General features: G+C 64.3%; 9 protein-coding genes across 9 annotated transcripts in view; 5 read left to right on the top strand and 4 right to left on the bottom strand.

Moving 5' to 3' along the window:
* Positions 1-196: 196 nt before the first annotated feature.
* F751_2091 (40S ribosomal protein S24-2) lies at positions 197-1,157 on the top strand (the record flags this gene model as incomplete). Its single annotated transcript, XM_011401140.1, has 5 exons — positions 197-268; positions 364-405; positions 591-671; positions 818-907; positions 1,044-1,157. The coding sequence occupies 5 exons, from the start codon at positions 197-199 to the stop codon at positions 1,155-1,157; spliced, it is 399 nt and encodes a 132-aa protein (XP_011399442.1).
* Positions 1,158-1,857: 700 nt separating this feature from the next.
* On the bottom strand, positions 1,858-4,844 carry F751_2092 (Electron transfer flavoprotein-ubiquinone oxidoreductase, mitochondrial; the record flags this gene model as incomplete). The annotated part of the gene is made up of 9 exons (XM_011401141.1): positions 1,858-2,018; positions 2,214-2,437; positions 2,580-2,848; positions 3,240-3,354; positions 3,515-3,633; positions 3,727-3,810; positions 4,027-4,460; positions 4,598-4,658; positions 4,776-4,844. The coding sequence occupies 9 exons, from the start codon at positions 4,842-4,844 to the stop codon at positions 1,858-1,860; spliced, it is 1,536 nt and encodes a 511-aa protein (XP_011399443.1).
* Positions 4,845-5,243: 399 nt separating this feature from the next.
* F751_2093 (RFT1-like protein) lies at positions 5,244-7,320 on the bottom strand (the record flags this gene model as incomplete). The annotated part of the gene is made up of 3 exons (XM_011401142.1): positions 5,244-6,694; positions 6,822-7,047; positions 7,132-7,320. 3 exons carry the CDS (start codon positions 7,318-7,320, stop codon positions 5,244-5,246), a joined length of 1,866 nt encoding a protein of 621 aa, XP_011399444.1.
* A 2,075-nt stretch (positions 7,321-9,395) lies between these two features.
* Positions 9,396-10,825, top strand: F751_2094 (U2 small nuclear ribonucleoprotein A'; the record flags this gene model as incomplete). The annotated part of the gene is made up of 6 exons (XM_011401143.1): positions 9,396-9,566; positions 9,657-9,786; positions 9,917-9,975; positions 10,116-10,198; positions 10,331-10,481; positions 10,613-10,825. The coding sequence occupies 6 exons, from the start codon at positions 9,396-9,398 to the stop codon at positions 10,823-10,825; spliced, it is 807 nt and encodes a 268-aa protein (XP_011399445.1).
* Positions 10,826-11,138: 313 nt separating this feature from the next.
* F751_2095 (hypothetical protein) lies at positions 11,139-12,426 on the top strand (the record flags this gene model as incomplete). Its single annotated transcript, XM_011401144.1, has 4 exons — positions 11,139-11,280; positions 11,379-11,476; positions 11,582-11,822; positions 12,110-12,426. 4 exons carry the CDS (start codon positions 11,139-11,141, stop codon positions 12,424-12,426), a joined length of 798 nt encoding a protein of 265 aa, XP_011399446.1.
* A 445-nt stretch (positions 12,427-12,871) lies between these two features.
* F751_2096 (Coiled-coil domain-containing protein 130) lies at positions 12,872-23,774 on the bottom strand (the record flags this gene model as incomplete). The annotated part of the gene is made up of 10 exons (XM_011401145.1): positions 12,872-14,217; positions 14,395-14,489; positions 14,649-14,764; positions 15,253-16,539; positions 16,740-16,878; positions 21,562-21,687; positions 22,363-22,680; positions 22,855-23,037; positions 23,310-23,587; positions 23,694-23,774. 10 exons carry the CDS (start codon positions 23,772-23,774, stop codon positions 12,872-12,874), a joined length of 3,969 nt encoding a protein of 1,322 aa, XP_011399447.1.
* F751_2097 (hypothetical protein) lies at positions 18,283-20,188 on the top strand (the record flags this gene model as incomplete). The annotated part of the gene is made up of 5 exons (XM_011401146.1): positions 18,283-18,663; positions 18,772-19,068; positions 19,239-19,393; positions 19,559-19,779; positions 19,941-20,188. The coding sequence occupies 5 exons, from the start codon at positions 18,283-18,285 to the stop codon at positions 20,186-20,188; spliced, it is 1,302 nt and encodes a 433-aa protein (XP_011399448.1).
* Positions 23,775-24,297: 523 nt separating the features above from the next.
* Positions 24,298-24,941, top strand: F751_2098 (Redox-regulatory protein; the record flags this gene model as incomplete). Its single annotated transcript, XM_011401147.1, has 2 exons — positions 24,298-24,539; positions 24,743-24,941. The coding sequence occupies 2 exons, from the start codon at positions 24,298-24,300 to the stop codon at positions 24,939-24,941; spliced, it is 441 nt and encodes a 146-aa protein (XP_011399449.1).
* A 408-nt stretch (positions 24,942-25,349) lies between these two features.
* F751_2099 (40S ribosomal protein S16) overlaps positions 25,350-26,076 on the bottom strand; it is a gene marked incomplete at both ends in the record, with an annotated part of 1,945 nt that continues 1,218 nt past the window's right edge. Inside the window, one exon of the mRNA XM_011401148.1 lies at positions 25,350-25,684. Coding sequence (XP_011399450.1) covers positions 25,350-25,684 — 335 coding nt within the window. The remainder of the gene's footprint in view (positions 25,685-26,076) is intronic.

The raw sequence follows: 26,076 nt of genomic DNA on the forward strand, positions 1-26,076 counted from the left end.
AGCGCTTGTAGCCAGCATTTCACTGCGGCCGGGACAAGGTGGATGGGGAGGGCCCAGTCCGCCGTCACAATGGTATAGAACGGTACCCCCGCGGTACCACGCTCCTTGCAGAGCTCGGCGACATACCGGGGGATGGCCCCTGGGAGACCCTCTTTCGGCAGTGAACGACGTGGGTGGCACCTCAGGCTCGTTCAACATGGCGGAGAAGGCCTGCACCCTCCGCACTCGCAAGTTCATCACGAACCGGCTGCTGGCACGGCGGCAGTTTGTGAGTCCTGCCACTGCGGAGAGCGCCCTGGATGCTGAGCGCCAATCTAGCTCCTGATAAGAGTCTCAGTCCGATTCACACCCACACGCACGCAGGTCCTGGACGTGCTGCACCCCGGCCGCGCGAATGTCTCCAAGGTACGGGCGCCATTGAGCCAGGCGTCGCGAGGATTGGGGAGCAGCGCCGTGAAGGACTGCGCCGGATGTCAGCGAGCTATCGCCGACGATTTGATGCATGTATAGTGCACTGGGCGTGACTCCGTGGCTGGTGGTGGGATCGGTGCACCATGCTGAGGCGTCGCGTGCTCCTCATCCCCTCGCAGACCGAGTTGCGCGAGAAGCTCGCCAAGCTGTACGACGTGAAGGACGACAAGCTGATCTCCGTCTTCGGTCTGCGCACCCAGGTATGGGGTGATTGGCGCTTGAAGGGGTCAGAGTAGTGGAGTGGTGGGGGGCGCTTGGGGATGCTGAGCGTCACCTGGAGGTTCTCTGCATTCGTGAAGCGTTCAGAGCTATGACGCCAACGGCCATTCCTTTATTCTTTTCCCAGTTCGGTGGCGGCAAGTCCACTGGCTTTGGCCTGATCTACGACAGCCTGGAGGCTTTCAAGAAGTTTGAGCCCACCCACCGCATCGTCAGGGTGAGGAAGCATGGGCGACTCATTGCTATCTTATTTTCGGAGTACTGGGCAGCTTGGTGCTGTGTGACCCCGCTGTTTCCCTGAGGCATCTCATCACCTGCCTGATCCCGCACCCCCAACCCAATGCCCTCCTCAGAACGGTCTGGCCGAGGCTGTCTCCAAGTCAAGGAAGCAGAGGAAGGAGAGGAAGAACAGGCTGAAGAAGGTCCGCGGAACCAAGAAGGCAGGCATGGCTGGCGCCAAGAAGTGAGGGATCCATCACAGGCTTGAGGTGAGGGACCAAGCAGGGGCAGGCTCGTTTGTGGTGAGCATGTTTGCTGCTTGCGTCAGATGCTGTACTCAGGCAGAGTGAGGCATGGCCAGAGGCGTCCGAATTCACACATTGTCAAGACCTTTCCCTCTTCTTTTTGCAGGTCACCACTTCTTTGCAGGCTGCCACATGTTTGTCCCTCCAGCTTGGATGTAACAGAGGCAATCACAGGTCGCAGTTGCAAGGGGGTGAGGGCAGAGTGGGCATCTCATTTTTGGAAAACATGACTGTGCACGATGACAAACACAGGCGTCGCTCCCTCAGTGGGCTGTTCTCTGTGTTGCGCTTGCAAGTCTTGGTGACTCCCCGCCTTCATGCACAAGGTCAACCCAGAGCTTCAAGGCAGAGCTTACCCTCCAAAAAGGGGAATAAACGGCCGATTGCGGAAAGCTCGCTTGCTCCCCCAGGGTGGGCAGTCACCAAAGGCGCCGGATCTGCAGCTTCACATGGTATGGGCTGGAGCGCTGTGTGAGCAGGCTCGCCTTCCATTTGCACGTATCTCGCTGGGGACTACAAGGGGGGTCTCACAGGCACCAGAGGGCCTCACTCGGAGCAGTTCATTCTTCACACAGCGACTACATTCTGCGGGCGGCCATGTGTGTCGCCAATCTCTTCAGGACATCCCTCTCCCCTGACCTCGTCAGGTGATTGTGTAGTTTGGGCCCCCGCCGCCCTCGGGCACCATCCACTGGATGTTCTGGGTGGGATCCTTGATGTCGCAGGCCTTGCAGTGCAGGCAGTTCTGGGCATTGATCTGCAGCTTCTGGCCTCCGTGCTCAGAGGGGACGTACTCGTACACACCTGCATGGAGGCGGTGGGAGACAGCAGCTGGGAGTGATCATGTTGATTGTCGTGCTCAGGAGGCTGTTTCGAGTTCCTGGCTTGGACTGGCCCCATTCATGGGTGCAAGGTTCAATATCTCAATCTATGATACACACACGCACGCGGAGCTTACGCCCTGTTGAATTCCCAAATCAACCCCCCTCGCACTCCTACCTGCCGGGCAGTACCTCGCCTCGGGCCCGCCATACCGCGGCAGGTTGATGGCCTCGGGCAGCTTGGCGTTGCGCAGGCGCAGGTGGGGCGGCTGGTCGTGCTCGTGGTTGGTCCCGCTCCGGAACAAGGAGGTGTTCAGGTCGAAGGTGAGGCTGCCGTCCGGCTTGGGGTACTCCCTCGGCGCCGCCTGCGCGGCAGGCGCCAGCGCCTCGTGGTCCGGCCGCCTGTGGAAGGAAGGGGGGAGTGGAAGGGCGTGCTATGGAGCCTCGAGATGGGGAGGGTCTTGTTCATGGACATGGGATCAGGGATCGGCGGCCCCCCACACTCTTGCAGGTCGCTGGCAGAAAGCAAAGGAGCCGGCCCCACCTGTGCCGCAGGGTCCAGGGCGCCTTTCCCCTGAGGACATACGCTTCCAGCGCGGAGCCCAGAAGCCCGCCCCAGATCCCGGCACCCAGCCCGAAGGAGGGTCGGATGTTTCGTTCCCGGTGTAGCTCCGTGTGCACCCAAGAGTCATGCATCGCGGTCTCGTAGGCGCCCAGGTCGAGGGCCCGGCCTGCGGCGGTGGGTTCCTTGGCCAGCTCTGCAGCAGCCGCCTCTGCCGCCAGCATGCCGCTCTTCATGGCGGTGTGGGTGCCCTGTGAGAGATGGGTGAGGCAGGTCGAGAGGCATGCATGGCTTGTGAGGCGGCGTCCAAGTGCACAACTGAGAGGATGCTTGACAGGAACGTAACTACATGCAATCCCTCAGTGCAAAGCCAAGGAGCCGGGGCCCATTGCAGCCCACATGCCCCTCTCGCCTTGATCTTGGGAACGTTGAGGAAGCCCGCGCCGTCACCAATGAGCGCACCCCCCGGGAATGTGAGGGCAGGAATGGACTGGATTCCGCCCTCGCTGAGTGTCCTCGCCCCATACTGCGTATTTCAGGTTTTGACAAAGAGAATGTGAATCCACAACCGGCAACAAGATCACGCCCGCTGCCCACTGCCACCATTTTCACCATCGCTCCCCGCCACACCCCAGCACCCACCTGCAGGCAGGTCCCTCCTTCCAGCACACGGGCGATGGCAGGGTGGCGCTTGTACTGCTGGAACTCTTGAAAGAGATTCATGTTGGGGTTACTGTAGTCCAACGACACCACCAGGCTGCAGTGTGATATGGGGGGGCTTTGCTGGCCAGGGTGGAAAGGGGGGTTTGCAAGGGGCGCTGGCGGTCAGGGGTGGTTCTCAGGGTCTGAGCTTCACGGCCATCACAAGAATGGAGGCAGGCAGCGTCCCGACACACCCGCCCACTGGCACGGCGCACCCCAGGGAGACCCGGTTGTCTGCCATGTGGTACAACCAGCCGCCGCCATAGGTGTTCCAGGGCAGGGGGCTCCCGAGCGTGTGCCACACCGTGCCGGGCTCGTGCTTGGCGGGGTCGATCTGCGAGAAGGGGAGCCAGGGAGTGCACCATGGCGAGTGGAGCTCTGCCTGGTCGGGGCCTTGTTGCTCGACATGGCCGAAACCCGACCCTACCTGCCAGACCTCCTTCAGACCCAGGGCGTAGGTCTGCGGATCAGCACCTGCCTTCTCCCTCAGGCTGTATCGCTTCAGTGCCTCCTGCACGTGTGTGAGAGAGGCATAGGGATGTTATTGGCGCTCGAAAGGGATTGAACCGTAAGACAACGAGCAGCGCCGGGGTTGCAGCACCTGACAAGCTGCACCCCTTCCAGGACGGGCTCTGTCACAGGCACAGCGGGAGCAGTCCTGCCCCGATCCAGCAGACACACTGCCAAGGAGCAGTAAGCAGACAATAAGGCGCTTCCGCCTACACACCTTGGTCAGGGACCCCCTGCAGCCCTCTGCAAGCAGGGTCACCCGCGCCCTCAGGTCCAGGCCCGGGGCGAAGGAGTCCTTGCGTGTGCCGTCCTTTCCAATCCCCATGTCCCCCGTGCCCACGCCCACACAAGCGCCGCTGGCAGAGGTGAGCAGGTGGGAACCTGCGAAGCCGGGGTAAATCTCCACGCCTGCCTCCTCGGCCTGGGCCCCCAGCCACCGCACAGCCTCGCTCAGGCTGATGACATAATTGCCCTTGTTGTGCATCTGGGGTGGCGTGGGCATGCGGAGAGCGCGCCGCGGTGTGAGATAGTAGAACCGGTCCTTGACTGCGGGCACGGCGTGGATGGGGCAGCTGGCGTCCTCCCGCCAGCTGGGGATCAGCTCGTCCAGAGCCTTGGGCTGGAAGACATTGCCGCTCAAGATGTGGGCGCCTGTGCGGCACGGGTGATTGTGTGTGGCCAGGTAGCATAGTGGTAGTAGAGGCGCAGTGTAGGGATAGAGTGACCCATGCAAGACCCGTGATACAGGTCCAACCACGACCAGATCCCCTCCTCTTCCTCAAGCTCACCGACTTCAGAGCCCTTCTCCAGCACGCACACGCTTATTTCCTGCTCCTTCTCCTTGGCAAGCTATGGTGGGGATGTTGTTTGTTTGAGTGAATACCTCAGATCAGGCTCCCTCCACGATCTGCACCAGGGCGGCGTCATCCGATGTACCCTGGCGCTTTCCCCCTTCCCTTTGCTCACCTGCTTGAGGCGAATGGCAGCCGACAGACCCGCCGGCCCTGCACCCACGATGCACACATCGTATTCCATGGCTTCACGCTCATCGGGGCGAGATGCCTGGATCCCTGGATCGGAGGAGAAGGCGCGGCATGCTTGTCGCCACGCAGCCCCGGTCGTGCGGGAGGACCGGCATACGGCCGCGATCGACCACACCATCGCAGCCAGCGGGCATGCAGGGGACTGATCGAATCTCGCTCTCGGGCCTGATTTTCCAGGCCTGGCGCATGGCTCAGCATTGGGAAGCCATTGGGGGCGCGGCATGTCGGAGTGTCTCCGACCGCGCATGACCTCCACGTCAGCGAGCAGGAACACAGGCGGACGAGGAACTCGACCCTTCAAAATGGTCCCTCTGTCCTGGTCCGGGTGGATGTTTCACAGTCTGAGGCGCATGCCCCCATCTGCTATCGTTAACAAACCGCCTGCCCATGATCAGTCCGACTTGGCGCCCTTGCGCAGGGCGCGCAGCTGGCGCAGGGCGTCGCCCTCGTGCGCGAGCGCCGCCGCCACCACCGCGGCCAGGGCCGTCCCACCAAGAGCCACGTGCAGCGCCGCGCGCGCCAGGAAGGAATACTCCCCTGTGGCCATCAGCAAGGCATCCAGCGTCGCACGGGGCCCGGGCCCCAGGTAGCGCCGGCCGGCGGCCAGCAAGCCCGAGCTCTCCGGCATGAGGAGCAGGCGGGCCGCGGAGGTGGCCAGCGCGGCAACCGCCAGCGCCTGCAGGGTCCCCGCCCTGGGCCAGAGCCCGGCCGGCGCCACGCCCAGCTCGCGCCGCACCCAGGCCAGGCAGTACAGCACCCTCCCCGCCATGTTGACCGCGTCGGCCGCCAGCGTGCCCAGCGTGCCCAGTGCGGCGGTCAGCCCAAGCAGCGCCGCCACGTGGGCGACGGACAGCGCCACCAGCGCGGCGTTGGCGCGCGCCAGCTGGCGCCGCCCCGCGCAGCCGTGCACGCAGGCCTCCAGCACGCCGTTGGCGGCGAGCAGGGGGAGGCTGGCGGCGTAGGCCCCCAGCACGCCCGGGGCGGGGGAGGCGGCCCAGACCCGGCCGTAGCCAAGGAGCAGGGCCAGGTGGGCGTAGGCGGGGGCAAAGGCGGCGGCCACCAGGGCAAAGGTCACGATGCAGCGGGTGAGCGGCGGGAGGAGGTGGCATGCGGGGTGGGGGGTGCGTGTCACGGCGGGGCGCGCGGTGGCGGAGGGGTCCCGCCCCGGGCCGCCGCGAATGTCGGCCCCTGACGCCGCGTCGCCCGGCTCCGCCCCGCCATCCCCCCGCCCCTCTGCCACTCCATCGCCGCCGTCCCTTGCCACACCGGCGGCGGCCCTGCTGAAGGCCAGGAAGGCGGCCTCCTCAAAGGGCTGGAACACGGTGCGGACCAGGAGGGAGCCCAGATTAGTTACCAGCCCCAGCACGCCCTGGTCGTAGCTGCTCTGCAGCGCCGCCAGCGTGAACTTGCTGCCCTCCGCCAGGACCAGCTTGCCCACGGCCTGGACGCCAAACAGGCCCGACAACTGGAGGGCGGGGAGGTCCAGGCCGGGGCGCGTGTCTGTGGCAGCCTGGTCGGCTGCGTGCTGCTCCTGCGAGGGGGCAGCCTTCGAACCTGCCGGCGCGCCGGCGTGAGCCTCTGCCGACCCTGCGCCACCGAGGACACCCCGCAGGGAGCAGCCCCATGCGGCGTAGCAGAGGAGGGTGGCCCCAGCGTACGCCAGTTGACCCAGGGAGAAGGCGACGGCGGGGTCCGCGTCCGGGCGGGCCAGCAGGCCGGCGATCAGTACGCTCTTGGCCAGCTGCGCCCCGGCTTCCACGCCGACGCGCAGGCTGTACTGCTTCCGCACCGTGGCGAGGACGTACAGCGGCTCGCTCAGCAGCTCCACAACGACCGCAAGGCCTGTGAGTGGGTGTGGAGACGGATCCCAATCATTGCAAGACACTTGGGCTACCGCGCTCAACCGGCCGTGAGCACCGGCGGCCGAGTTGCAGCGGCATGTGCTGTTTCACGAAAACAGCCTCCACACCTTGCAGCTGGAGGGCCTGGTGCCAAACGACGTCCCCTGGGCGGCGCTGAACGAGGAGCCATATGCTCGGGGCAGAGAACACCGCACCCAGGGGGATGCAGAGGGCAGATGTGGCCAGCACCGAGCCTGGTTTCCGTGCATCGATGCGCAAACAGCCGCGTCGGAAGCCTTCCCGACTGAGGAACAGCAGGGTTGTGTTCAGTAGATGCAGCTGGATGGCAACGACCTGTGGTGCGGGGGTGGTGTGGTCATGGTCCGCCGGGCAAGGTCCGCAAAGGCGGAGCCAATCACGATCGAGCCGTGAACTTACCCCATATGCCTGCGGAGTGAGCGATCTGGCGCTCAATAGATTCAATCCAAATGTAAGTCCGCGAGAGAGGATCTGGGACGCTGCAGAGTACCAGATCATCCGAAGCTGTGAGTGGGGCACCACGCAGTCTGCACAGAACGATACCTCACGGCCAGCAGCTGCACTCACCAAACAGATGAACGAATCCATCCATAATTTTGCAATGTACAAGGGCGTCAGGTCGTTTGCGATCTTATTGATTCCTCATGACCAGGGGGGTCGTTCACCCCTTGCTTGCAATACGTCGCATGCGAGCTATACCCAGTACAAATGAGTGTGAAAATATCGAGCACACTTCTGTTGGACCATCGATAGTCTTTGAAGGAAGTGTGGAATCTTCATTGTGTTAGGGAGGCTCTTGAAGGAATTCGTCAGGGAGCAAGTAAGGGCCCCACCCGTGGTGCGAAGATTTACCCCGCGCGCTGTCAAGATTCTCAAACAGAAAAAAGATTGCGTACGCCGAGCACGGGTTGCACGGGGTGTTGTGTGCTCCCAACACACGGGTACAACATAGTCCCAATAAATACAAGATGATGCATCATTCTTTATCCCCGCGTCCGATGCATGTCTCGAGTGCTGATTGCTCGAGGCGCCATATCTCCGACATGAGTTTGGCCTTAGGCACCCTGAACCATGTTTCTTTCGTCGTCGCAGATGTCGCGATTGCAGCTCAGTTCTACAGGTAGGTTCAATCTCACTGCGAATTTAGCTTCCTCGATAGTCGTAACAGCACGGGTCTTTGAGTCGATCGGAATTCCTCATAGCTTCAGCTGCGGGACCCCACAGGGACGTGCTGGGATTCACCTTGGTGCGCCGACCATCGAGTTTCCATTTCGATGGATGCTGGTGAGTCGAATTTGGCTTTAAATGCCAGGAAGCAGACCTCACGGGGCCGGTTCGGCTCGTTTCATCAGGGCAGACCTAATGCCTCTCCGCCCAACCCGACTGCGTGACAGGCTCTGGCGACATGGCCTGGGCGTACACCTGATCAGGGGGACTCCAGTCAACAAGGACAAGAGCAGCATCGTACCTCAGTCGAATCATCTGAGCTTCCTCGTGAGTAGGAAAGCGTTAATCAGATTGTGTATCCACCATTACCAGGCCTTGCCGCGCTGGTGGCAACCATGTGTTTAGGGTAACAATGTTACTCATGGTCTGACAGGCTCAAGACCTGGACACCGTCGAGCGCCAGCTGGACGACTTCAGGATCAAGTACGTCGTGCAGCGATGTTGTGAGGACGGGGTGGAGATGAGGCAGCTCTTCTTCCATGACCCTGGTAGGCTGATGGTGCTGGATGACGGGATGGGGGAAGCCTGTGCCTGGGTTCTATGCAAGGTTCATGCTCGCTGCGGCAGGTGGAGGAGCCTGAAAGCCTGTTTGTTGAGTAGTATGAGTGGCCACCTCTTCCAGTAAGTCTTGGTGTCTTCTTACCTTGCTGGCAGATAACCACATGATTGAGGTGTGCAACTGCGACGAATTTCCCCTCTGTCTGCTGGAAGGGGGCGGCGACACGCGGCATGATTCCAGCGGGGAGAGCGACGCATCCACCTTTGGGGAGAGCGACACGTCAATGAGCCTGTGCCACCCACCCCCCGGCCAACATGAATGTGCATGCTAGGATCTTTTGGGCCATCCTTTTTCTAGCAACTGCCTTCCAGAACCCCATAAACCGAATGCAACCGCCTAGCGACACCTTCTTACAGGTATCTATTATCACAGGATCCTCTGCATATCTTTTCCGCCACTCCGTGCTCACCTCTATCGGCCCCGGCAGGGCCTTCCCACGGCGTTTATGCTATGTTGAAGGCCTTGGTTGACCTGACAATGTCAGCAGCACTCTCAGCGCATTACGTGCTTGCCCTCGTACAAACCTTACTCACACTGCATGCATCGGGACCCAGAATGTAACACGAGAGGATCTAGAGGGGATTGTCTGTGGTGAGTTCCAAAGGAAATGATCATCGAAAGCCTCATCCCCGAATATGGCGCCCCCGCAAAGCCTCCTTACACCGACTTCCTCGCCTCGCCAAGATTGCCTTTGGTGTCTCGACACACAGTGCTCGCATCCTATCTCGTACTTCGTTTCTTAGGTAGCAATTATAGCGGGAAGCTTTGACGTGCAAGCCTGTGCTCTTTCGAGGAAGGCGGACCACATCGCAACGTACAAGCGGAAGTGGCCACGTGCTGCGAGGTGCAAGGCAACGCACAGTCCCCATTCATCTCCATGGCGCTCGATGGGAGGGGTGTGGGAGCGTTGGCAGGGCCAAGAGTGCTGGGCAGGCTGACGCCAGAGCTCATCCTTCGCAGCCCGCAGTATATGAACTGCGTGGGACAGTACGAGCTGGACATGCGTGCCAACCGCATCAACGTGATTGAGAATCTCGGGGCGACGGAGGTGCGTCGAGAGTGTGCTCCTTGCTGGGCGGGATCCGGGTTGGGCTATTCCCATCACCCACGCTCCCCCCCAACCTTGTCACCCGTTCAGAACCAATTCGACAGCATCGACCTCTCGGATAATGGCATTGTGCGCCTGGAGGGCTTCCCCAAGCTCCTGCGTCTCAAGGTGCTGCACCTGAACAGCAATCGTGTCATCAAGATTGGCCGCGGCCTGGAAGGTGGGTGGGATGCCAGAGCAGCCCTGCCAGAATCTCCATGCGTGTAACTCCGAGTGCGTGACTCACATAGTTGACTGAGACACAGACTCGGCGCCCAGGCTTTACATTCTGCCCCCTCGGTGCTGTGCAGCGTCTGTGCCTGCCCTGGAATGGCTCCTCCTGACCAACAATAAGTTGACAAATCTGACGGTGAGGGGTGAAGATGCCTGTGGTAGGGCAAGATCTCTGCCTTGCAACCAGCTGGGAGGGCGCCCGTGCATTCAGGAGTATGGCCTCTGTTTCCATCGGCTTCCCATGAGTTCCCCTCCATTCCACCGACTATTGTTCAGGACATCGAGCCCCTTCGGACTTTGCCACGATTGAAGTACCTGAGCCTCTTGGAGAATCCCATCACAAAGCAGAAGGGGTACAGGTGCGAGGATGTGCGCGTGAGTGCATGCCCGAGCAAGGCTGTTTGCTGTGCCAAGGTTGTTACAAGAAAGTATGGCTTGTGCCTCGTTGGCCTGCCCTCTACACCCCTACCCCTCGATTCCCTTGCCTTCAGGCTGTATGTGATCAGTCGATTGCCCCACCTCAAGGTCTTGGACTTCCGAAAAGTGAAGCAGACAGAGCGGCAGGAAGCTGTGCGGCAGTACCCCATGGGTCTTGCGCCGGCTCCGGCGGCTACCTTTGAGCCTGATGAAGACCTGGCAGAGGTGAGGGGTCTGAGGGTAGCCGGCGCTGCTGGATGGCTGGGGGCCGCGCAAACTGGCTACCCTGCACGTTGCCCCCGCCCCCTCACGTGGCAGCTCAACTCGATCGCAAATCCATGTCCCCTCCTCTGCAGGTCAAGGCAGCCCTGCCCGCCGCTGCGGCCGCCGCGTCGTCGGCGGAGCCCAGCACGAGGAGCGGACCCACACCCGAGCAGGCCACCGCCATCAGGGCGGCCATTGCCGCGGCCACGACCTTGAAGGAGGTGCAGCGGCTCGAGGAGGCGCTGACTACCGGGCAACTCCCATCGCAGATCAGTGTGCCGAGCCCCATGGAGGAGGGGGAGTGACCCTTCTGGCGCCTCTGCTTTGCGAGCAAATCTCGCGCTTGATTTGAAGTGCTGTATTGGACATAGAACTTTCAGGCAGAAGTTTAGGAGGGTATAGTTGAGAATCGAGCGGCAGCCTGGGCCGGACACCTTGATGCAGAAGTTTGGTTCACAAGCCTCTTATGCACTGCTTGGCGGGAAGCTGCTCCGGCATTCAACTTGGACCTGCGTACGTCTGCGAGGAGCTGTCGCGCAGCTCTTGTCTCCCACTCGTCGCACCTCGAGCTGGGGCACTGTTTTAAAAAAGGTAGTACTACACCACCAGGTGTCTGGGATGCCTCCCAGGGTAAGGAAGGCGGTCCTCGCCTCTGTGCCAGAGGATGACGAGGTGGTGGGTGAGGGGGGGGAGCCGGGATCCTCGACCCCCCCACTCCCAGCCGAGCTACGCAGCCAGTACAAATCCCTGGAGGCACAACGTGAGTTAGTGGAGTTTTGTCCTGCAGCCTCATCCTGTCGATGCTGCTGCCAGGGGACCACATGCAGCTCCACCCTCTGTTCCCATGACTCCCTGCAGTGGAAGCTCGCATCGCCGAGATATGGTCTGCGACAGAGGACGCCGTGCTCGGCCTGCAGAACGAGTGTCGAAGACAACTAGTCAAGCTCCCCAAGTCGGTGTGTTGTGCGGCAGGGAGGCAGGGGAGGGCTACTGTTGGTGCATTGCCCGACAGTATGCATGCTTGCAGCCCACCATCTCATCGGCGTCATCCCCCTTCCCAGGTCCGCTCCATGACTCTGGCCCGCCTGCGGGAGGAGCTGCCGGATGACTACAGCGCCGCGGGTCTGCGAGAGGTCCAGGAGAAGCTGGCCAGCCTGGCCGCCCCGCCTCCGCTCGCTCCCGGCACGCGGGCGAGGGGCACCACGCGGAAACGCGCCGCCGGCGAGCCGACCACGGTCTTGCGAACGGTACAGACGCGGCGCATGGCCGCCAGGACCGGGGACGAAGCGGCAGGGCCGGCAGGTCCTCCCCTGCCTGCTCCGCGACCAGGCGCTCACCAAGATAAAGGCCCTGGTGGGGACCCGGCACCAAAGGACTTCACAGCTGCAGCGCCTGGGCCGCCAGGTGCGGAGGACTTTCCGCCACTATGGCTCCTGCACGACCAACATCTCCCTTTCGACATTCGCGCCCACTGCCCGGCCCTGACTCATCTACGATCACCCCTTCACTCCCCTTCCTCTTCGCAGGCCGGCCTCCCGTCCCGCCGCGGCGGGGCGGGGCGGCCCCTCCGCGCGCCGCTGCCCCCGCAGGCACGCTCTTCAACGGCTTGCCCCTGGCCACGCCGCTGCCCTTCTCCGGCCCCGCCGTGCAGATGCCTATCACCTACGTCACGGAGCAGAAGCGGGCGGGCGGGCGGTTCACGGCGGCCGCCGCCCCGCCCTCTGCGGTGGTGCTGCAGGCCGCCAGCGGCGCGCAATACGCCGTGTCGCGGCTGGAGGACCTAGAGGGCCTGCCCGGCGGCGAGGCCGATGCGCTGCTGGACAGCCTGCGCGCGCAGCGGGAGTTCCTGGACAGGCTGCTGGCCAACAGCATCAACACGCGGAGGGGGGGCAGGGGGAGGAAATGAGAGGAGGGGGAAGGGGATCATGTCTCGCTGTGAGGGCGCTGCAAGGCGCGCCTGGCAAGCCTGCGCGGATGCGACCTTAGCAAAGCGCAGGCCTGCGACACCTTTTGCCGTGGCTGACACGGCTTGTAACATGAACAGAATGCGAGGAAACACGGATCGAGCAGTGGGAGTTTCAGCTGAAGGAGTCAATCGGGCGAGATGCTGTCAAGCGAGACTGAAAGTAGATGGGTTGGAGATGCAAGCGGTCCGTCAGTAGAAGGAAGTAGAGGGTTGTTTGGTGCTCTGCTCGAGTCAGGGTTGCAATGGAATCACCCCCCACCCACCCAACACCGCACAGTTTAAAGCGGTGAGCCAGAGCGGTGGCCAGGCTGGGAGGAGTAGCCGGTTGCATGGGTCTGTGTAGGTCTGAAGCACACACCTCTCCGGAGCGCCGACGTGCCATCACCTAAGCGGCGGCCGCATCCAGCGCCGCAGACAGGTCTCGCGCCCCTGTGCCACCATCGAGGCCACTGGCGCGCCGCGCGCTCCGCCCCAAGGCGCCGCTCCCCCGCCTCGGGCTGGGGCTGGCGGCGGCTGCCCGCGCGTGGCAGGCCTTCTCGGCGGCCGTGTAGGCGGAGATGAAGGCCTGCAGGTCGGCCCACAACTCCTGCTCCGACGCCGCGACGGCGGCGGCGTTCTCGCCGAAGAAGGCGGCGGCGGCAGCCACCACACCGCGCACGGCCTCCAACTGTGCCAGCGCAGCCGCGGTCGCGGCGCTCAGCTCGGTCACTCGCGCCTCCACGGCCTGGAGGAAGACGGCGTCGGGGTTTGGTGCGACGGCACCTTCGTGCGCACCGGAGTTCCCCGCCGCGACGCCGCAGCGCGCGCGCTCCACCTCCACCCGCGCGGCGGCCAGCTGGCGGTCCAGCTCCCCCAGCTGCTCTGCCACGTCCGCCAGGGGTATGCGCAGGCGGGGCGACGCCAGCGCGGGGAGGCGGGCAGCCAGGAGAGTGGGCGGCGCGGCCCGGCGCTGCTGCAGCTCTCCTCCAGGTGACGTGGCGGGCGGGGGCGCACACATTCCACGGTCTCCTGTTCCTGCCGCTGCACCACCGCCATCGCCAGGACGCTGGACGCCGTCGCCACCCACGCCGCCGCCACCCAGGCCGTCGCCCCCGCCACCCCGGCTGCGCCCCACACACGGCTCCTGGGCCGCGCCCTGGCCTGCCAGCCAGGAGAGCAGCGTGGCCTTGCCGTCCAGGGCGCGGGTGTCGTTGAGCTTGGCTAGGCCGCGCAGGCGGAAGCCTGGCGCGGCGCCCAGGCGCCCGCCGTGGTTGAGAACGTTGCCCAGGGCCAGCACCCTGGCGAGCAGGGCGTGCAGGGTCGAGGAGCCGCGCAGCTCGGCCGCCGCGGCCGCGTGTGCGGCCAGCGCCGCCCCCGCGTCGGCCAGGACCGTGGGGCCGCCGAGGGCTGCCGCCAGCGCGCGCAGGCGCGGCGCCAGGCGCGGCAGCCGCCCCAGCGCCAGCGCCAGGGCCTCGGCGTCGGCCAGCGCGGCCGCGTCCCCGCCCGCGGCGACGTATGACTCCAGCGCCGCCGCCTGGTCCGGGGTGGGGATGCAGTGCAGCAGCGCGTCCACATCCTCGCCGGAGGCCAGGAGGCGCGGGTCGAACGCGGCGGCGGCGGCGGGGACCGCACGCCAAGGCGCGCGCAGGCGCGACATGCGGATGCCGATGGCCGTCGCCAGCTTCAGGTCCAGAACCGCCAGCGCCTGGGTGCGGGGACTAGAGCCCGGGGAGGGGGTGGGGGCCGAGGCGCCTGGGGTTGCGAGGAAGGGGCGGGAGGAGCTGGAGGAGTTGAAGTGGGGTAAGAAGGCCAGGCGGCATATGTGCACTGCAAGTGTCTTTGTGAGGAGGGGAGGGGACACCGACGACGTCCGAGCACTGCATGTGCAAGACCGCCTCTGCCGCCCCTGGCTCCCACCAGCAAACGCACGTCGTGGCTGCACGGCTCCAAAGGCCTGCTCCAGGCTGAGCAGGTCCAGCGAATCATAGGCCGGTGGGTGGGTCTCCCAGAACGTCCCCTCCACCCTGGGTGCACGGAGGGGCGTGGGCCAGGTTGGAGAAGGAGGGCTGGAGGGGAGGCGGGCCAACGGGCTTGGCATTCGAGCCTCTCATCGGATGAAGACGCCGCACTCCGTACAGTGCCTTCTCAACCACAACACACACATCTACCACACACCACCACACCTCTGCTCCGGGATCTTGTCCCAGAAAAAGGCGCGCAGCTTGCGTCCGGGGGGGGGGCCAGGGTCCACCGCAGGGTAGCGTGGGGCCTCAACGTCCGAGGCCCCAACCACCGCCGGCTTTGCAGGGATGGGGCGCTTGGGCGTCGACCCCGTGCCCCCTCCTGCCCTCCTGGGCGGGGGCGGGGGCGGCGGAGGCCCGGGGGGGGCCTTCCTTCCAGACCCCGGCCGCGGTGGGGGCGGCGGCAGCGGCGACGACCTGGCCGCCGCTCCCTTGGCAGTGGCAGATGCTGCCTGCTGGGGTGGGGCGGCTGGCACCCGTGGCGCCTGCGTCGCGGGCGATCGGGGCCCCTCCTCTTCCTCCCCTTCCCTTGTGTCGCTACCGGCCGGGGTGAGTATGCTGAGCACGCTGGCCTTCAGGATCTCCAGCTCCTGCGAGGAGTGCGGTGCGGTGGTTGGATAGGTGAGTCAGCTGCAGCACTGCGAGGTGTCACTGCAGTATTGATTGCAGGTCCCTTGCTGCAACCACCAGGCGCACGCAAACATGTCGCGGCCGCAGCGTCACGACGACGATATAGCCATCGGATTCACAACCTCCTGCAACTCACCGCTGTGACAAAGGCGTTGCCAAACTCTCTCAGGTCTGCCATGGCCTTGAACAGGCCCAGCTCCACCAGCTGCTTCACGAAGCTGCGGCGCAGCCGGGGATTGTCCCCGGCGTCCCCCTCGGGGCTGGTGCACACGATGACCAGCAGGCGCAGGCATTGGTCGGTGAGGTCCAGGTCCAGCGCGCCGCCCGCCACTTGACCCTGGATGATACTCATGAGCAGGGGCAGCAGCGGGCGCCGGCCGTGCGGGCCCTCCAGGAAGGTCAGGGCCGGGTCGGCGCGGGGGCTGGGTGCAGGGGGCTCGGCGCCCAGGCTGGTCCCCAGGGCCTTCGCCATCTGGCTCGACAGCGGCTGTGGAGGGGGGGCGGGTTCCCTGGCTGCGGCAGGAGTGGGGGAGGCAGGCTGGGAACCGGGTTCCAGGCCTGTAGACGACTCCAGGACTTGACGGCCTCCTGGTGACTCCCCCTCTGTCTGTGCGAGAGGTGTGGTCGGAATCGCCACTGCTTCTGCGACTGCCGTGCCATTGTCGAGCCGAGGGCGCTCAAGTAGACTGCTCTTGGGAGCGCTCTTGCTCAGAGTAGTGGGACTGGCGCGCCTCTGTACTCCAGGTGGAGGGGGCGGCGGCGGCGGTGGAGCTTGTGGGGGCCTCTTGCTGGGCATTCCTCCAGCCGAAGGTGGTGGTGGAGGAGGCGGAGGAGGAGTCCACGGTGGGGGCCTGCCTTGTCCCGCTCCAGGTGGGAGGGGTGGAGGGGGCGGAGGAGTGCGAGGGGTGCCCCTGCCCTGCCTCCCACCAGGTGGGGGGGGAGGTGGGGCCGGCGGAGGGGCTCCAACTCCCGTCCTTGCAGGTCCGGCAGTGCCCGCGGCTGGCGCGCGAGGCATCGCGCTCGCCGAAACGCCCCCCTTTCCACCCGACACCAGCTCCTGCGCCCTACGAGCTCCACCACTGCCCTCGGCCTCCCCCGGCGCCCAGACAGCCCAGGGCCCGCCGACCGCCCCCGTGCCGAAGCACCTCAGCAGCGTGCGCAGCGTGAGGCGGTAGCCCGTCCCCGAGAAGAGGCACGCCCGCGCCAGGAGCTGCATGGACAGCTGCGTCGTGCCCGGTGCGCCAGGGTCCAACGAGGCGCAGACCGCAGGGAGGAAGGCGGGGCGGTCCAGGCACGCGCACATGCCGGGCGCACTGCTCACCAGGGAGTGCAGCGCCTGGAGGGCGGCCGCCACGCTCTCCAGTGCCGCCGCAGTGAAGAAGGGGTCGCACTCGGTCCACAGGCGCAGGTGCAGGAGCAGCGCCTGCGGGGAGCGGGAAGGGGGTCGAGGTCGAGCGGGGCAAAGTCGGGTGGCCTTGGAAGCCGCACCGACTCTGTAGTGAATCCGATCTGCACGATGTATTGCATTGAAGTCCGGCGCAGGGCCTTGCCTCCAGCGGCTGGCGGAGTTGTTTGCATCTGTGCGCACAGAACAAGTGCCCTCCTCCAGGTTCCCGCCCGCACCTCCAGCAGGAAGGCGGGGCCTTGCAGGCCCACAAACACGCGCAGCCAGTTGGGGGTGCTGAACACCAGGCACTCGTTCAGGTCCAGCAATGTGGAGGCGGCGGGGGTTTGCCGCAGCATCGAGCATGCCATCTCAGGGCTGTGTGGGAGGGGGTCAAGGGGCCAGCGAAGGGGTTGACTGTCTCGAGTTTACCTCATGCTGCTTCCACCCCCCGCCTCGCTCCCACCTCCCCCCCCCCCGCAGGCACCCCCACCCTCACCTGAGGTACAGGACGCCGTGCTGGGACCAGGCGCACCAGTCCGGGCGGGCCTGCGTGAGGAGTACCAGGAACATGGCCTGGGCGGCAGTGGCCTGGCCGTCCCCCCTCTCCGCCGCCAGCTGGCGCCAGGCCTGCAGCAGCTCCAGCGCGGGCCCCGCCAGCGCGCAGGCGGGGCCCTGGACGAATGAGGAGCCGCGCTCAAACTGCTCGGCCAGGGAGAGGGCGGGCAGGGCCGCCCCCAGCCCTACCATCAGCGCCTCCACGCTGGGCCTGCCGCGCCCCAGTGGCGGCAGGCCGGCAGCGTAGCGGGGCGCACCAGAATCGTCCCCGGTGCCACTCACCGCGGCGGGGGGGGTGCTGGGGATGCCAACATGCGCGGCGCCGGCCTCCCCGCGCCTCTCCGCCCCGCGCCTCTCCGCGCCGCCCTTGCCGGCGCCGGACTGGGTGGCGGGGAGCAGGGCCTCCAGCCATGCGGAGGCCACGGCCTGGGTGGGGGCCTGCAGGTGCCAGGTGGCGCCGTCCGGCGACTCCACGGTGAAGCGGGCGTCGTCGCCGCCGGGTGAGCGGCTGATGCGCGCGCCGCGCAAGTCCAGGCAGCCGGATGGGGACCCGGGGTCTGACTTGAAGTAGAGGAGCAGCGGGACGGGGCGGGGCTGCAGCTGGAAGCGCCGGGGCCGCCAGCTGGGTACCACATCCCCTGCAAAGGGAGTTGGAGGTGGTGTTACACCGCCAAGCTGGACTGACTGGGCTCTTGCTCCTGACGTGCCGCCTCAGCAGAGGCTTGGGACCTTACGCTGTGCAGAGAATACGAATCAACCACCTCAGCCGTGGCTCCCTGAGAATGCAACTGGTGTCTCCCACGCACACCTCTTTTGTATAATACGCCCTCCATGTGCCGTCCTTGGCCTCACATCACAATATCTAGCCGCTTGCTAAATGCATGCGGGTTTCGGAAGAGACAGGCTGCTAGAACTCGACGAGCGTCATCACCCTCTCACAGACGCTCAAGGAGCAGTGCGCATCAACATGATACGACCGTACCACGAGTCACAGGTGTCTGGGTCAGTTTGCTCAGCGTTCGTCTACATCAATGGGAGGAACCTCCACCCTCCTGGCCGGGCGTGCGCGCGCGCGAAGTCACGGAGATCGCGCCGAAGTGATCTAGACCTATACCCCCCCTCGACGCGACACCCTCTCAAACCTGCACACCGCGGGGGCCCCACTGTCGCCCGCTCGTGTGGAATGTTGGTTTAAGGGCTGCCTATGACACAGAAACCGGCATAATGATGGCGGTCGAGACCTACCGGGCCCCTCCCCGCCGGGAGGTCGATGAGGGGGGACCCACCGAAGCATGCACTCTGACCGCGCTCCCCATGGACGCCATGTCCCGCATCGCCGGCAGTCTCTCCCTGGCAGACGCCGGCAAGCTGGCCCAGACCTGCACCACCCTCCGCGCCTGCGTGGAGTCCCCGGTCCTCCGGGGCGAGCTGCTGGACCGCTGGGTCTCCTGCCAGCCGCGCGATGCGGGGTGCACCAAGGACCTCCTGCGCAACCTGGCGGGGCCCAGGGGCGACCTGGCCCTGTTGCACCGCCTGTCTGCCTGGCCGGCGGGGCTCTGGGTCGCCCAGTCTGGCGACCAGGTGGTGGAGAGCTGCCGGCTGCTGGTGTGCAGGCACCACCCCTCCTCCGGCAGCTTCAGCTTCACCCACCTGGCCCCGGCGCGCGGCCGGCCGCCGGACTCCTCCCTGCCCTGGGCGCCGGTGCCCGGCCAGCCCCTGTGGAACCAGCTGGAGGTGGGGTCGTACTCCCCACCCGACTCCGGCGCGCCCCGCTGGCGCTGGCTCCGCAGCCAGCAGAAGTCGCCCAGCCTGGCCCGCATCCGCCCCAGCGGCCTCTCCCTCGACATGGTCGCGCGCTGGCCCTGGTTCCAGACCGGGTTCAACCCACTCATGGGGGAGCACGGCCGCCGGGTGGCCTTCCACCGGGTCGCCACCCACCCCGTGTCGGCACGGGACCTGGGGCTGGGCCCGCGCTTTCCTCCTCCGCCGGACGCCATCGCACGCATGCAGGTGTGGGACGTGGGGGACGCGAGGGGTCTCGCGGCCTGCTGTACAACCCTCCGCGCATGGTTGTCAGGCGAGGGGGCCTGCCGTCATGCTTGCCCGGCTGCGACGGCTCGCCCCCCGCCGCCCTGCCAGCAGCCCACCCCTGTGGCACCCCTCGTCCCCACCCGCCCCAGGGTCTAGTGACGGGGGCCTACTCCACGCATGGGACCGAGGTCCTGAGCCTGCGGCTGTGCGGGCCCAGCTCCGCACCCCCCTCTGATTCGGGTGTCACCGGCGTGAGGCTGGAGGCCCTCAAGCTCATCGGCGACGTGAATGTGCCTGGCGGACAGTGAGCCGGGCAGGGGGTGGGGGGAAGGCTGGCCCCATGCCCATGGGATTCCACGAGGGTCCAGCGTGCGCCCAGTGTCGTGGGCCCGTTCCCCCAACAGCAGACTGGCGTGATGCTCCTCGCCGGCCGAAACAAATGCAAGCCACCCCCTCTGTCATGCACCAGGCTGTCCTTCGTGGTGGATGCCGAGTCGGGCGTCGCTGGGCCGACGCGGCACAGCCGCCTGCACGACTTTGCGGCCGAGGACTCCCGGCCCATCTACTCCTTCGCCGACGGGCGGTCGGCTGTGGTGGACGTCGAGCGGCTCCCCATCTGCGCCCAGTTCCGGGCTCTGGGTCAGATCAACGAGTTTGAGGGTGTGCTGGTGGAGGTGGAGGGGAGGGGGGGTGCTGGGAGGGGATCCCCTCGCCATTTGCCTGCCTCCGCCCGGCGGGATACAGCATGGTGCATGCTGGGTGGACATCACCCTTACCAACAGGGTGTCTGTTCTGCCCGACATACAAACTGATTCAAAGGTCACGAAACACCGCTTCTTCTTCCCATAAAGGCCTCTGGCAGCCAGAGTGGGTGCCAGCGGTGTTTGTTGTCTACTCCCAAGCCCAGCCACATCCAGCGGGGCACTCCTGCGCCATCGTGTTCTGCGATGAGGATCGACCGTACCGCCACATCATTGAGTTCACGCCCCTGCCGAATGATCTGCTGGCCACCTTGAATTCAGAGCGGGACGGCGACTCCCAGCCAGCAGCCGCTCCAAGAAGCGCCGAGCCTCTGAACAGGGTACAAGCAGAGCACTGATTGTAGAGTCCCAAGCTGTACCACTGGCACTGCCTATCTACCTAGGCATCTGTATAATGCGCTTACCTCTCCTGCCATTGCCGTGAGTGTGTACTACAAGCAGCACTTGGCAGTCCTACTTGAAACTCCACTGTACATACTTACCAGAGCCGCCTGATGCTGCGGACAGTAAGCTTGATACCGAGTGCTCGTGGTGCCCTGGTGCAGTCCAAAGTCTTGCCTCAGACACCTGCGGGGATGAGAGGGGTACCTTTACTATCTCGTCTTTGAGCCCCGGCCCCCCCCATCACTCTACAACAGATATGCAGTGGGCCCCTGGTATCAATCTGCTCCAGATACCCAATATAACCTGGCTGCATGCACAACCTCACTGCTATACCACCCCTGAATGCTGGGTCTGTCTACACGTGTTAGCATACAGGGGAGGGATGCTGGGGGAGCTAACGCAGGACCCAGAGAGTCATCAAAGGGAGTCGTGCCTCGGGGTGCAGGATACAAGAGGGGCGCAATGCGACTCGGACCCACGCGCAGCAGCTACATTGTACAGAGTTGGCATGGAAAAAGGGGCAATGAGATTCGTCAGTGCGGGTGGGCGGCAAATGGGCTGCGGGCAGGGAGGGGTCACTTCGCACGCTTGCTGATAGAGCAGGCGGGAGTGGCCCGGGGTTTTACGTGGCCCGGGTGGGGGGGGGGAGGGGGGGAGGCGTGGACCCGCGGCGAGAATACATGTTCATGGAACAGGCTGAGGTTGCCAGGTCAGCAAAAGTTGATGGGGAGGGTGACAGGAAGGGGGAGGTTTCAATGTACAGGGAGGGTCCCACAGAGGGGAGGGGCCCTCGCGCAGACTTCTACAACTTCCAGTGCCGTATTTTATTGCTAAGGCAGTCTTCTGTGCGCAAGGAATTTCCTGGGGACAGAGAGTTCAAGCGGCCAGTTCAGAAGATGGGGCTGCGCTGGGGGAGCACGAGCTTCCGCAGGTGCGTGCGGAAGGTCAGCTGGCTCTGCACGGAATTGGGGATGGGATTCTTGGCATTCAACCCAAAGTGCACGGGTACTGGCCGCAGTGCATGTGTTCACAAATCGAGTAGCCCAGGCGCTGGCTGACAAGTGGGCCCCCCCACCTTGACCAGCAGCTTGGGCTTGACCAGGACGACCGGGTCGGTCACCGCCTCCAAGGAGGCCCCGGAGCTCATGGAGTCGATGGATGCATCCCTCAGCCGTCTGCGGCAGCAGAAGCAGAGATTCCCTCAGGAAACGAATATCAAGTAGAAGCTGGGGGAAGCTCGTCCTATATGCTCCCATCAGCCCATCCGGCCGGAGAGACTTCAAACCAGCTTCACGCCAACCTCCAACCTCCACGCGCCAGCGCTTACTTTGAATCCCGACGCGTCGGCCGCACTCGCAGCAGGGCGGGGGCCGAGACCTTGCTCGCTCGTTGCTTGATCATACCACGCATCGCCAGGGGCTGGTACCCCTCCAGGCTGCGCTTCACGAGGTACCTGCGAGGGACGGATGTCGGGGATGAGGCTGGGGTTTCCGGAACAGCTCATCACGATAACAACGGCGACATGCCCCTCCCCTAGCCCACTGAACCGACCCCAGGGCATCCCATGATCGAAAACAATTTGCTGGACGTCCCTAGTCCCACCTGCTGCCGCAGGCATTGCAGAGTATCGGCTTCGATGGTGGGCCCCGACGCCAACAGTGCGACTCGGTGGCCTTGCAGTGGCAGCAAGGTCCTCCTCTTCCCGATGATGGCATGTCTGGGGCGCGAGTTGGGGGGTTGCGGTGCTCGACTTTCGGGGGGTGATGGATCGGGGCTTCCGAGGGTGAGCGTCGATGGCGGGCGTGACCGGGTTCAGTACTTCGATGAAAGTCGATTGTGAGCAATGAACAACCCTGTTTCATGTGAGCACGAGTTCTCACTGAATTTTGGGCGTTCCGGGCCAACTTGAAGATCTAAGTTCGGAGTGGGTCGGAAACGGTTGGTTTGCGCTCGCGCGCTATTGTTATCTTCCACACTGCCACCTGGCGCCCGGCCATGGATGTTGAACATCCACCAGGTTCCTCAAAGCGTCACCCATGTCCTGGCCTGGCACCCGAGAGCTTCTGAATCAATAAACATCTCATGGTACAAAACTGAACAGCTCAGGGCCGGCCAATGCGCGAGTCACTGTGGCTTGGACAGGGCCAGCTTCACCCCCGGCGCGGCTCGCAGCTTCCGCTTGGGCGCCGGCCCTCCAAAAGCGTCTGCGGCCTTGATGCGCGCCCGCGCCGCTTTCCAGTCCCTCTGGAAGCCGGCCTCGCCGCCGGGCCCGCCGCCGGCCCCGTAATCCACCGCTGCGGCACGCAGCGCATCCGCCCTGCTGCCTGGCAGGAGGCGCACGCTGGACGGCAGGCCCAGCGCCCTCCGCTGCGACTCCCGTGCGCCCTCGTCCTTCCTCACGCCGCGCAGCGCCCTCCGCAACGTCTTGTTGGTCTCGTAGTCGTCCCTGCGAGGGGGTGTGGGTCGGGCTTGCAGGGCGTTGATTGACAGCAGCATGTGGGAGACATCGCTCCGAGGCAGCGCACTCTCCCAAACAGGACTCGTGTGGGGGCCCCATGCCCCCTCCTCCCCTTTCCCCAGGATGAGGCCTAGCCGGGGATGTCACCCCCACGGCACTCACTTGTATCGCGCGGTGCTGTCGCGACGCAGGGCGCCGACCATGGCCCGCGCCTCGGAGGCGCGGGCCTGGTCCAGACCCGCATGCTCCAGTCGGGCGAGGGGGTCGGCCAGGACCGCATGCCGCTCCGCCGCGCTATCCAGCTCCAGCGTCCCCGCAGCCTCTGCGTTGAAGCTCTCGACTTTCCTGGCGGGGCAGACGGGGGGAGGTGCGAGTGTGGATGAGCATGTCATCCAGGGAAGATCATGGCATTCAGGGGGGAGAGATGAGGCAAAAAAAGCCATGACAGTATGCTTGTCACAAGGTCAATCAAGACAGGACAATTGGAGGGTAGGGTGAAGACCAGGTCGGGAGGGTTTCACTCCGCTTGAAAGCCTCGCAGAGAGCAGGCCCACTCCAAAATGCCGCGAGTCACCATGCCGACATCCCCATGCACCCCCATCCGCACCCCCAAGCACCTGCGTGCCCCCGTCACCAGCTGGTATTCCGCGTTCTTGGGGTCTGTGTGGACCTCGATTCGCTGCTGACAGCAGGGCGCTCGCATGGAGAAGCTCCACACCCGGGTGGTGTGGTACATCCCCACCTGCTTCTTCTCCGCGTTGAACCGGACGCCCTTGCCAATGAGGTGACCACAGCCCGTGCACCACACATTGAAGGGCATCTCAAAGCGTATCACCAGGATGCCCTGGTCCAGCTTGCGCGCCCGGTCTCCCAGCGCGCCATGCGAGTTGTTGAACTGAGAGGGCGTACGGGAAAAGAGGGAGGGATGAGGAGGGGCGAACCTCAGACTCGGCCTGAGAGAACGCGCACAAGACTCCGCTCCCACATCACTCGTACCATACCTTGTTCAAGTTTCCTTTGGAGGGGTCCCATCCCGGTGGGTAGTAGAAGTTGTCCGCCCGAGCCGCTGCTAGAGTCGACATGGCTCAGTCTCCTCCCGGGAGCGTACCCGAAACAGGCCGCTCGCGGATTTCGACGCCAACAAGACAAGATCGTGAGGATGTTCTCAGTCAAATGGTCTAGAATCAAGCTGCCATGGTAAGACGAAACTGAGCGGTCTCCGAATGTTCATGTCTTCCCTGTACGCGCGCGCACAACGATTACGGCGACGATTTCATAATCCTTGTAAACATAAATGGGCCAGTCGCATTTCCCTATCCTGACAATGTACAACACTACTGTATTCTTAAATTTGTCAGCAGAATGGGTGCCAATATCACGAGTGACACCACTCTGAAGAAACCTGTCGCTGGGGGAGAATTCGAGGATGTGCGAATGGGAAGCCTCTGGGCCGACAGTCCAGTCCTGGTCATCGTCATGCGTCGTCCCGGATGCAGTGAGTTATGCATTGAGGAAGGACTGAATGCTCGTATCCTTCGCAAAGCCATTTCCCGGCATTCGCGTCCTCTTCCATTGGTATGTCAACACTCCTCAACTTCTCTCCACATGTCAGTCCTGTGCCGGGAGCAGACTCTTGCTGTCTGGGCGGAGCGCGAAAAGTTCGAGAAGCTGGGCGTCAAGCTCATCCTGACCGTTCACGAGTGGAAGCAGCGCGAGATTGACGCCTTTGCTCCGGAGTACTGGGGTGGAGCTGTGTTCTACGACCCCGAGCGCACCTTCTACGCAGCTGTCCACGGCGGCAGCGTCAAGATTGCTTCTAAGCTGAGCCTGCTCAACCCTTTCAGCACGTAAGCCGGGCTTGTTTAAAGTATAACATGGCGAAATTACTCTCACATGAGTCATATTTGGGTGAGGTCGAGCACAGAGCATAGGTGGCTGAGCGCACAGCAAGCGTTTTGCATCTGCTCTAATACCATCAGCCCTAATACCATCAGCCCTGGTGAACCATAGGCCCGACTCTCCCTCACACCTTCCCACCCATACACTGCAGCGGATTCAAGAACGGACGTGCCGCATACAAGCGCGGAGTTGTGAAGGATTCCAACTTCACCGGCAATGGCGTCGTGCTGGGGGGCGTCCTGGTATTCAAGGCCGGCGGCGAGCTCGTGTACAGTCACGCCGAGTCTGACTTTGGGGTACACCCTCCAATGGAGGATCTCATCGCAGGCGCCTCCAAGGCCGCCGCTTGAGTGGCAGCGTTGCGCCTCTGAAAATGCCAGGCTGTGGCTGTTTCGGCCTGCCTGCGCCCCCTGCCGGCCACGTTACACTGACATGCAGCCGGGGGTCCTACCCTGATGACCCAAGACAATTTATACCTCTTACCATGAAAAGACAAGGGTATTGGCCTACCTGACTGTTGCTCACAGACCTCGCGAGGAGGCAGTGATCTGTAAGACTCTTTGCGTTATGATGTGCTCCATACCTGCACCAGTGGATGCCGGCCCTGCAGGAGGGCACCTCCTCGGCACGCCCTTCTTGACCCCTGCCTTCTCGTGCATCACTCAACCATGGCGGTTCCTCCTTGCAAGTTACAGCGTGCAGCAGGGGTAGGGCGCGGCCAGCAAGGCGTGCGCCGCGCCCGCCCTCCATGGGCGCGGTCAGCGGTAGGACTTCTGGAAGCGGGCACGGGCGCCCGGGCCACCGAACTTCTTGGGCTCCGACCGGCGCGGGTCGGCGACCAACAGGGTGCGGTCGTAGGTCAGCAGGACGTCCTTGATCTGGTTCTTGGACTGCTCGTCCACGTGCTTCTGGTAGAAGGCCACGATGCCCTTGGCGATGGCCTGGCGGATAGCGTAGATCTGGGCGACGTGGCCTCCGCCGCGCACGCGGATACGGACGTCCACGTTGGAGAAGCGCTGCTTGCCCAGCAGGAGCACGGGCTCCAGCACCTTCAGGCGCATGGTGTCGGGCTGCAGGAGCTCCAGGGGGGCACCTGGATGGAGTAGGGTGGGGGTTGGGGGGGGGGGGGGGGATGGGGAGTGTGTATCGTGAATCTTGGGGCTGCGTACGGTTGCCTGTGGCCCGTCACACAACTAAGTCGGCACAGACCCGCAGAGTCAGTCCCTTGAAAGGTCTCCTGGCGGACGGTCGTCCTTCAGGCTCCTTGTAAAGCTGCACTCCCACAATTCCTCCCCCCCTCTCTCCTCTACCTGGTCTGCGGGCTGGGGTGCCTCCCCCAGGCGTGCCAGCAGGGTCTGGGGCAGATCGCGTGCCAGGGCTGCCCCCACCAGGGAGTCGCGGGAGCGCGAGGAGGGGCTCAGCGCGCGCAGCAGGGTCTCGAGAGCCAGGACCTGGCCCTCCACCCCGCCGCCTAGCGCGCTCAGC

Source organism: Auxenochlorella protothecoides (genome assembly GCF_000733215.1).
Source record: "Auxenochlorella protothecoides strain 0710 unplaced genomic scaffold scaffold2, whole genome shotgun sequence".
Classification (NCBI taxonomy): Eukaryota; Viridiplantae; Chlorophyta; class Trebouxiophyceae; order Chlorellales; family Chlorellaceae; genus Auxenochlorella; species Auxenochlorella protothecoides.